Source organism: Ylistrum balloti, unplaced genomic scaffold, assembly GCF_031769215.1.
Source record: "Ylistrum balloti isolate Yb309-2 unplaced genomic scaffold, AGI_CSIRO_Ybal_v1 Utg370032, whole genome shotgun sequence".
NCBI classification, from domain to species: Eukaryota; Metazoa; Mollusca; class Bivalvia; order Pectinida; family Pectinidae; genus Ylistrum; species Ylistrum balloti.
This window is the reverse complement of record NW_026782094.1, coordinates 881073-893093: the sequence shown is the minus strand read 5'-3', so window position 1 is coordinate 893093 and position 12021 is coordinate 881073. Positions and strand designations below refer to the sequence as shown.

The 12021-nt window shown below is 35.3% G+C and overlaps 1 protein-coding gene across 1 annotated transcript in view; it reads right to left on the bottom strand.

Annotated features, from left to right (window-relative positions):
- Positions 1–12021, bottom strand: part of LOC132548906 (short stature homeobox protein 2-like) — a 33385-nt gene that overhangs the window by 7605 nt on the left and 13759 nt on the right. The window contains exon 2 of the mRNA XM_060212806.1: positions 11590–11780. Coding sequence (XP_060068789.1) covers positions 11590–11780 — 191 coding nt within the window. The remainder of the gene's footprint in view (positions 1–11589; positions 11781–12021) is intronic.

Below are 12021 nucleotides of genomic sequence, written 5' to 3'. Positions count from 1 at the left end.
TAAACAATGTTTCAATGGTTTTTGATTTACTGTAAGGTACAGTTAAATTAATTTTCATTAGCAACATCAGTAACAATTCGTTATTAAGACTTTTGATAATAAAACAGTTGTAACTTTCAATAAGAAATGTTAAGTATAACAAGAATGGATAGTATCACGGATATTAAAACTTATGAAAATATAATAACAGACACTTGCTTGAATTTAGTAATTCAGACATAAACATGACATATCGGTATTATTATTAGTTCCTAAGTAACTCAAGAACTATACATCTGTCTAAATATATGGTTTTCGAATCAATTCATATGGGCATTATCTTTCCACAGATACACAGTATTTATCTTAGCCGTTATTATCACAAAATCTTTATTAGTGTCGGAAATATTTTTGTTATTTCCGGAGCAAATGTCACTATGTCGGGAGAGATGAGTAGCTATTTGGCTTGTAATGTATCGAAAAAGGAAATGTCACTATATCGGGAGAGATGAGAAGCCTGTATTGTATCGAAAACAGAAATGTCACTATGTCGGGAGAGATGAGTAGACATTCAGCCGGTAATGACCCGGAGCGATATTTCTACGACAAACCTGCTTCCTTTATACCGGTCGAAAATAGTCATCATGTTTTCTTAAAAACCAAACAATAGTATAGTTCATGTTAGTTACTCGCTATCATTTTTAAAGAGACGGGGTCATGAAAGATTTTTTTAATATAAAAAAAAAAATATTTTAACCCATTTGTAAAACTGCTCTCAAATTTCTGAGTATTTCTTAAACTATTTTAATTAATATTAAGTTGGTGAACCAGTCTCATGATTTGTATCTCAATATATTTTGGGCAATGACCTCCCTTGTACAAATGGCATAGAGAAGGATGGTGGAAATTCCTGATGTGTTACCATGTGTACAATAACATGACATGATAAGGTATATTGTCGGTTTAGTGACAGCTATCCTATGGCACACAAATTATTAAAAGTCTATATACAGCTATACACAATGGATATATATATATATTTCGGTATCGTTATTTATGAACTGGTACACCATTCTAAATGGAATCTCTCTGTTTCTATTCGATGGGTGTTGTTCAAAATAATGTTTAAACAATCCCCATGGCAAAAGATGAATGTTGATGTACAACTAAATATTGAGTTTATTACTTAAATGCATCACGGAAACAGATGTGACCATTTCCTTCAATATGTATTCTTATCACTTGTCGGAGTTATCAACTTGATTTCATATTGAGAAAAAGTAACAAATTGTTAAATCGCTTTAGAGAAGAGTTTGACAAATTCTATCTCCTGACAAATCGACAGATAATCTGATGACACATTTCCAATGTATTTTTTAACATAATGCTGCTTGCGTTCTGTGCGTCACTGATCCCTCAATGTCCTCCTGTCGTGAATCGCGGCTACAATCGTGGATATGAAAAGTATGGTTCTTACAACGCGATTTGACAATGATCAATGTCATTTGATGATTGTCATCGTGTAACACACTAATACACGAGAACAATAGTCGAACTGGGATTTATTGCAAACTAGATTATTAGTAACATACGAGAGCTGTGTCTAATGTGACCAGGCTTATTGAATAAGGAGGAAAAGAATATCAATTGTCAGTGACACTATCTTGGTGTAATGTGAGCGAACAACTTCCCCTGGGAAGACTATGACAAACCAGCAATCGTCACCAAGACTGGGAAATTCTCATGAAAAATGGTCAAAACCAGAGGAAAGGAATATAAACTACAATTTGTCGGGAAAATAGGGATCGACTGTGAATGCTATTTTAGTTATAATTTGCCAATACGACATAACAGCCATTTGCATCTATCTGATTTCTGTAATTAAGTGTATTTCACACCATGTCATCATCAGTAGTGTCATCACGATGATTTATTTAACCACAGACTACCTCCTAAAGTCAAGCCTTTGATTTACACACATTTTATCTAATAAGTATGAATCAATTAAGATTCTTAGAAGAACTAAGAAATTATGTTAATAATCCATTGATTACCACTGTCTTGTTTCTTACATCTTAATAGTCAATAATCACCACAAAAATTTGTTAAATACATTAATACCATGATATATCTTAAACCTACCACTACAGAAGTTTTTGCGGCTAATCACCATAAACATGGTTCAAAGCTTGTTTATGTTTTTGTTACTTTGTAATTATATAAGTGGATAATGAGAATGTTTTCGCATAATAGTTTTGTATCCATGTAGCGATGCGAATGCATTGACTGACCATCACGACAGGGAATGGTTTTATTAATAACTGTTAAATACACTTAGCATGTAACATGCTTCCTGGACAATAAAATGGCCAAGAATGCCTGTAAATATCAATTTTATAAAACATTGAAATAAAACCACTGATAGATATATGGACAAAGAGTTGTTTTTCCGACACCACAATATTATGCCAAGGTACTACCGAACACAGTAACATTTTATACCTAGGAAATATCACATTATGTAGTTACACAGTTCTCAGTATACACGATAAGCGAAAACGACTTGAAAGCTTTAGGAACATATTTTCCATCTTTAACCAATAATGATCGAACCAAACGTTATAGATGAATGTAACGAAGTAAAGGGTTTTGAGAAAGAACAGTATAAATCCAAAATAGGCAATGGATAGCGATGTAGCGTCAGTTGACGCAATATATGTAGTCTTTGAAGAGATGGACGAATTGATGGACTTAGGGATGAATGAAGCGATGGATTTAGCGATGGGTCTAGTTAAAGGTATAGCGATGGGTGAAACATAGGATGCAACGATAGGTGAAACGAAGAGTGCAACGATGGTTAAGTGATGAATGTAGCGATGGATTTAGCGATGGGTGATGTGAAGAGCTTAGCGATAGATTTAGTGATGGGCGTATAAAACATGTAACATTAGGTATAGCGAAAGTGTAGCAATAGATATAGAAATTGGTGATGGGATTTGACTACTGATGGATGTAGAAATGTGTTGAGGAGATTGATTTTTGCCGTTTACTTATAAGACAACATCCCCTTTTTCGTAGTCTGATGTAGCCAATATTCGAAAAAGAAAAAAAGGAAACCATTTTAATGTCATGAGTAGAAAGACGTCAAACAGCTTTCGTGATAATATTAGAATGACCTGATGTCTAAGAGGACATCTATAGATAAACAACAGAAATAACGAATAATGGAGACAAGGAAAACAAAATCTCCCAGTTTGATCATGAAAATTATAAAGAAATATTAGTCATCTTAACAGGGACAAAATAATAAAGGTTACTTCCAAAGCGTAAGTAAGGTCCCGTTCGGTTGTTGGTTTGAACAAACCTAGGAATTCTTTGTTTGTTGGTGTCATGGTATCTTAACATAAACTTTATTTCGAGACTTTGAGCATACTAAACTCATTCAGAAGAAATGAACCAGCAATGTCCTTTGAAAAACTAAACAACCAAACTATGTCTAATCTACAAAAACCGTCTTCAGATAAGTTACATCCTCATGACATTTTAAAACAATTTTCCATTGTTTGATTGGATTAAGGATTACACTTACTAGCGTTTCGTTTCTACCCGTGTCATTGAATTCTATTTAACGACACTTTGTTCTATTTAATGAGGGCCAAAACGATAACAAAAACGTATACAACATCCTGATATCAATCAAGTTATTCCCACAGACGGGAAACAACATAACTAAACCCTGCTGAGGACATAAAGATTCACTTCATGTAACTTAAGTAACCAATTAAGCGTTCTTGCCACCTTGATGATCCGGCTAATGACAAATTACGGATCGGGACATAAAAACGGAACTAGCAACATAAAACCATGAGGTGTTTTGTGAATATTGTCAAATATAAGTCTCAAGACTCCATAAAATGATTGTTATATAAGCAGTCCTACTTTTCAAATTTCTTTTAAATTCTGTAACGCCCTCCACCTGTGGGTGATAATTGAATAAAATAAAATACAATGACATAACAAGGCCTGACAGTGCAATTGATCGTCCACAAAATGCTACGTTGTGCAAGTTCCCTCGCTCGTTGTCTCATCGTAGATTATCTTAAACACTGCTAGACTTGGGAGATAATTTGATTTTAATTCCACTCGCTGAAAACTCCAAGAAATCGTTAGTTGACGAACTATTCTGAGAGCTTGATCGGGTGATGGTGTCTAGAAAAGATAAATTTCCTCAATTACATTTAATCTAATAAACATCTCCGCTGTGTAATTATTGCTCTTTCTTTATCGCCTTTCACTGTGAATATGCTTGTTGTTCGCACGTTCGAATGGCTGCTGCCGGATTTTTAGCCGAGCGTTTGCTCATCATCTCAAGGAGGCTCTCACAATATAGGTGACGTGTGGTTAACGTAGCTTAAAGCGAACTGGTATACCTATACACTATATAGGCAATTAACCAGCACGCACTATATTGCGACGAAACCGTCTCCCTGTTGTGCGATAGCTTTGTTAGACAATTAAATGGATTAATAGTAACTAACTTTCATGGTGACTAAAGCTTTTCACCGACATCTTCAATCCCCAGCACCGTACTCGGTACACAAGAATTTTTGTTCTCTAGGTCAAACCCGATTAAAGCCTTTGTTTAGATTGCTTTTGAATAACCATACTGCTCATGAAAAGGTTGTAATTAGTTTATAAATTCCTATGAAGATGTCTCCAGCTTCTTTATATGAGTATTAACGAAACAACTCTCCTCGTTAGATTAATTCGTTTTAGAGAATAGCAATTCCACAATTCATTATTACCCGGGGGAAAAATAGAGAATTTTTTTTTATCTTAATAAAGCATAGATATCCGGTTTTCAAAATCTTACCTTATGCGTAAATCATTTCATACTATTTAAACCTAATATTTTACTTTGTACACTAGATCGTTCATATAGACCTGTCAAACTGATATTATAATTTGATAGATTTTGTTCCATTCGTGGCTGTTTAGACTTATCAGTAATCATTGATAATAAAATATCTAAATATCTTATCTAAGTATTTATCATATCGCACGCTTAAACTTGACAATATGCTGTTAGAGTGGTTTATCAATAAGGATGACACTTTGAATTACCCAGAGAATTTATCACAGGTAAAATAAAACTAAGATTTTATTACATTTTATAGTACAAACATATATGTTAATAATTTTACCTTATTGTATTTGAACAGCGAGTTGTCTCCCGAAAAAAATTCTTACCACAATGAATCATACCAACAACTTTGTTGCAGAAAAGAATATTTCTGTCTATAACTGTAACCGAATCCCAAAAACGTAGCATTTTTCTCTTATTCAACCACAACTATTCCATTGTTCCAGATGTAAAAAACAATTCTGACCTCGATGAATCTGTCTCTTAGGACACATTATTTAGCACGCGCAATTATATATTGACCAACACCAGATTGAGGGCGAACCACTCTGTCACAAACGTGTCATTATTGTGACTCCGAAAACTAACAAATCTGTAACATATGTTCATTCCCTTTTCTGTTTTTACTGTGTATGAACCTGATACGAATACTTAAAGTAAGATACGACAAAACAGTGTTCCGGAATATTTACAGACTCGTTTAAATTTAGACAGAGTGGTGGTGAAGTTGATTTAATTATATTTTATATATAAATAGAATCGTGTTGACAACGCTTCACCGATTATTCTTAATCAAGGAAATTCGATGAGAAATTGCTTCAAAGAATATTCTTATATTTACGTAGTGTGGTCGAAACGGCCCTTCATAGAAATTTCAAATTTTGGTAGGTTAGTTGTAAAGGCGTTTTACATTATATTTAAAATTCAAAGACGGCATTTGACAGAATGTTTGATACTTAAGGAGAGCGGGCATAACGTCACTTCACATATTTTATATTTAAGGAGAGCGGGCATAACGTCACTTCACACATTCTATATTTAAGGAATGCGGGCATGAAGTCACTTCACACATTCTATATTTAAGGAATGCGGGCATGAAGTCACTTCACACATTCTATATTTAAGGAGAGCGGTCATGAAGTCACTTCACATATTTTATATTTAAGGAGAGCGGGCATGAAGTCACTTCACATATTCTATATCTAAGGAATGCGGGCATGAAGTCACTTCACACATTCTATATTTAAGGAATGCGGGCATGAAGTCACTTCACACATTCTATATTTAAGGAATGCGGGCATGAAGTCACTTCACACATTCTATATTTAAGGAGAGCGGTCATGAATTCACTTCACACATTCTATATTTAAGGAATGCGGGCATGAATTCACTTCACACGTTCTATATTTAAGGAATGCGGGCATGAATTCACTTCACACGTTCTATATTTAAGGAATGCGGGCATGAATTCACTTCACACGTTCTATATTTAAGGAATGCGGGCATGAATTCACTTCACACGTTCTATATTTAAGGAATGCGGGCATGAATTCACTTCACACGTTCTATATTTAAGGAATGCGGGCATGAATTCACTTCACACGTTCTATATTTAAGGAATGCGGGCATGAATTCACTTCACACGTTCTATATTTAAGGAATGCGGGCATGAATTCACTTCACACGTTCTATATTTAAGGAATGCGGGCATGAATTCACTTCACACGTTCTATATTTAAGGAATGCGGGCATGAATTCACTTCACACGTTCTATATTTAAGGAATGCGGGCATGAATTCACTTCACACGTTCTATATTTAAGGAATGCGGGCATGAATTCACTTCACACGTTCTATATTTAAGGAATGCGGGCATGAATTCACTTCACACGTTCTATATTTAAGGAATGCGGGCATGAATTCACTTCACACATTCTATATTTAAGGAATGCGGGCATGAATTCACTTCACACATTCTATATTTAAGGAATGCGGGCATGAATTCACTTCACACGTTCTATATTTAAGGAATGCGGGCATGAATTCACTTCACACGTTCTATATTTAAGGAATGCGGGCATGAATTCACTTCACACGTTCTATATTTAAGGAATGCGGGCATGAAGTCACTTCACACGTTTTATATTTAAGGAGAGTGGTCATGAAGTTGCTTCACTGATTTTTTGACATTTAATATTGAAGAGAGTTGTTTTTAATTGTTAACATTACCTAATTTTTGATATTATTCATCAACACACTATAGTTGCTTATGCAATAACACATAAGAAAAAACAGAGATGTTGCCCTTAAACTCAGCTAAATAAATGTTTTGTAATCTTACAAATATATAAAGAATTGTGTTGTGAGTTTTAAAATAGTTTAGGATTAATATAATATTGTCTAACATTACTTAAATGCCTTCGCAAATATTTATTAAAACAACATTGGATTAGACTATAATATCTACATTAGTGACATTGTTTTTCTCTGGTCACGTCGCAATGCATATAACACTATGACCTTTTTATTATCACGAAACTTCGTTCGATCAGGGTTCCATTTGTTGTTTGGTGTCTTGTCATAACACAATTTATGTAATCGATATTATTGCACTGATAACAATGCAGTTATGTGACAGGTATGGCTATCAATTTTGGGGCGAGTTGACCTCGTCGTGGGTTATGACATTTATTTTTACCTATATTTTGATTTAGAACATTACTATAGCCATTTTGGAAATCATATGTGGATGTGTGAATTCGCCAAGGAGCAGTAAAAGCAAATAATATAGACTAACGTTATGAAATCTGACAAGGGCAATAACTCCGAATTGACCACGCCTAGACCTGTGTATATTAGTACCCCTGTGGCCGTTATGCAAACATAATAGTATGTATGATCAAATCTACTATACACAAAGGACATCCATGGCGTCTGAGGATGTATAACGGGTAACAAAGAAGATAATTCATATACAAGACAAACTCAAACACCTTTCTTATTACCGATGTCCTTTGACATTTCAGAGTATGCTAATTCCATAGGCTTTTATATATCAGATCGCGTCTGCAAATGTCAGCCATGAAGTGTCGAATTATTTACATATACTTACGTCTACAACACTGACCTAGCCATGTCGAGTTTGGTGGTCACGTCAGACAAGAATCGTGAACTGATATATGTCTGAGCGCATGGCAAATGCACGCCTTGACATGGATCGCTGAGGCGCCAGGGGACCAGAGTCTATCCTTCCACCCTTCCTCCCCAGTATTAGCGACTAATATTAACTAACACTCGTCAAATGGCTCCCAAATTAATCAAATTAAACTCGGCTTTTAATGTGCCCTCAAAGTGCCAATTATATAAGCATCGTGGCCAGTATATAATCCAAGAAATAGTTGAGACGCTGTTATCCAATTAGTCGGGGTCCCGAAGGAGCTTGGATCGGGAACTCTGTCGTTAGGCCCGTCTTGGCGCAGATTGTTGCCAGGCTCGTGACGCGTGCGGGTCACGTGTTTGATAATTCAAATGCAAACATTGCTCGCAAATTATTGAATTTCTCTTCATTTTGATATGTTCCTCTTATTGCCCATGACAAGAAAACGGACCTACTCGTTCACTGATTTTACTTCTAAATTAATCCAAAAGAATCAATTAGGATGAGTGACAGTCGACAATGGAAGGGAGTTGACAAGATCATGCCCCTTTGTACAGCCAGTCAACCCCACCTATACGCGATGGTACACCTCTGTGCGAATTTTTGTGGCTCTGTCTACGAAATGAGGCAAATTATCGAGTATTTTCACAGTGATGACCATCTGCCAATGCGAGTGACCGCTGAGAGAGGGAAACAAACTACTTTGTAAATATGTACACAGCTAATCTATCTCATTGACATCAATAAAACAACTCAATACATCTAACTTTAGTGCCGATATCTATCTATAAAAGAGCGAGGTTGATGTGTTGCAGGAAAAATATTGTTAGTGATCGGTCCTAAACATAGAACGATGAAAAGACAACAGCAAAAAAAATATTTCTAAATTGTCAGATATCAATCTCAATATTTTACAAATTTAATTGGGGTTTTGGACCAGTTGTCTATACACCGTTTTTGTCTTGCTAATGACTTTAAGAATACAGTCATAACGTTTAATTAATTTGCAAGATAATTTTTATATGAAAGCGTTATTTAGGATCTCAAAAATATGGACGTAACAACTGAGATTATACTGGGATATTTACACCGATATGATTAAATGTACAGTCACGTTGCTGATGGGTAAGTAAGATTTGGTACTGATAATAAAACAATACTGACACTTCTTAGACTATATTCCAAAGACCTTCATATAACACAAGAACAGTTAGGAAAACACAGACATACATGTATCAACAGAATCTGCGCTCAGACTCAAAATCGATAAAACTATAGGGCAAATATTGACAACAGAAAAAATAACACGGAGACTCAAGAAAAGACAAGGCGTTCCAAAAGGGTAAATGTCTTCATCGCCATCGACATCATTTATGTAAACTTTGGACAAAAGGAAGGAAATACTTTCATTATCAACCTTGTAAACTCTAAACTGTATTACGAGTTTATTTGTCGTCTGATGACGGCTTGCATGACAGCCATGATCTTGTGAGTTCTGAACTGTACTGATCAAGTATTGCATAGTAAGTGTTCAGCGTTGTGAGGTTTACATACCAAGAAATCGACATCTTCTCATCGCATTGATAAGCGAATGGCTGGGGAGGGCAGATGACCACTACCTTGTCTAAAAACACCTCCAAATTGAAATTCATCGAAAATGATGGGAATCTGGAATTGTCGTTTTACAATATGAATCATAATTATATTAAGGCCTTCAAACATTGTTAAAATGATATAGAGATATCGTTGTAATTGGTAATTTATGTTGTTTGTATTGTATAATTTATTTCTCAAATTCAATGTTGTGATATGTTTATTGTATCTGTTTAATCTATAAAACATTTTAAAGTTCTAGATGTGCATGTGACGAGTATTTGCATTATTTTTTTCACTTTAGATTTTAGGGGGGGGGAGGGTATCCGTGGTGACGTAACAGTCATCAGGTTTTCAAATCATCGACGCAATAACTAGGTCTTCTGGGTGACATCACAGTCATCGGGTCTTTCAGGCGACATTATAAGCTTTTCAATGTTACATCACAATTATCAGGAAGTCAAGGGGGCATCACAATTATCAAATCTTCCCGGTGACATCACAATTATCAGGTTGTCAAGGGGACATCACAATTTTCAGGTTGTCAAGGGGACATCACAATTATCAGTTAGTCAAGGGGACATCACAATTATCAGTTAGTCAAGGGAACATCACAATTATCAGGTAGTCAAGGGAACATCACATTTATCAGGTAGTCAAGGGGACATCACAATTATCAGTTAGTCAAGGGGACATCACAATTATCAGTTAGTCAAGGGAACATCACATTTATCAGGTAGTCAAGGGAACATCACATTTATCAGGTAGTCAAGGGAACATCACAATTATCAGGTAGTCAAGGGAACATCACATTTATCAGGTAGTCAAGGGAACATCACAATTATCAGGTTGTCAAGGGAACATCATTTTCTTTCCCTTTATCGGTTTGGATTTCTGAAGTTCTCAGCAATACTGCAGTTCCGGATAAATGGTTTTTTAAGCAGCTGTGTCATACGTTAGACAGTTATCTATGAAACGGAAATGGTTATGTTCTAAACATTTCCGTTTCCGCAAGGTAACGAACACCAGCCTGATGAAAAATGCTGGCGAAGTTTGGAGATGACACTGATTTTGTAAATAAATGTAATATTGCAATATGATGGACAAAATTATTGGAGCAAGCCTTAAAATTTAGAGTATGAATGATGCATTGGAAAGATACTTTGATTTTAACTATTAACCAGAAGTCGCATAGTATATATATCTAATTTGAATTTATGAAGGACATTTGTACCGGGTCGACGATAAAACATATTCTTCACAACGTATATCTCATTAGTAACAGCTTGTTATCAATGAAGTGGTACGTAATGAATTTGATTAAACGAAAAATGAACATTTTTGAAAGTGAATAACAAATAGACAAATAAAAATGTCCGCAGACATGTTTGTGTTACGATAAAAATATTTCAATGAGAGATATTTGAGAAACAATTTGCTTAACGGAATATGATATTCCTACACAATAGATTTAACAACGTGGTCACGAAGTATAGGGAACAACTATCATATAGCACTGCATTTAGTACGATTATATATTTTTTTGGTTTTCACGTTTCATCAAAACAAGGATAGGAAAAGAAAAATAGACGACCTTTCAGCACGAACATTACTTTTTATTGTAAGTAAATTATCGGTTACGGAATAGTGTCTCCTGTTCAATATTAAGACTGATTTTTAAAAAAAAAATGTATAAAATATGGATCCATTATTTCTAAACATGCTATTTCAATATTAAATTGTCGATATGAAGCACGATCGACAACACGATGACTGTAGAAATAATCTAAAACGAAGGACGCCTTGTGGAAAGTGGGAGTGGTTTTACATTGTATACTTGACAGATAAATTGTCAATTCAGGAGATAAATGACAAGTTAAGGAGGATGAATTATGGTGTCTTTTTATCAATGGTAGTAAACGTTTTGACTACCATACCTGTACTCTGGCCTCTGACAGACCCAGTCGCTGACTAAGCTCTTCCCGCATGAAGGCGTCTGGGTAGTGTGTCTCATCGAACAATCGTTCCAGTTCATTCAGCTGTTCCAAAGTAAAGTTAGTCCTACTGCGCCGCTGTTTTAGTTTAGGTTGGCCATCCTCACTTATCTCTGTTTTGTCCCCTATTGTCTCTGAAATAACACATCATACAGGTGAACAGTTTACTATAGCATAGTAATGGTGAACATGTTAATGCATCATACAGGTTAACTGTCTCCAGTGACACACTTTACCGGTTAACTGCATGACATGACACACCCTACAGATTACCTACCTATAATGACACACCATACAGGTTACCTCTCTATAATGACACCCCACACAGGTTACCTCTCTATAATGACACCCCACACAGGTTACCTCTCTATAATG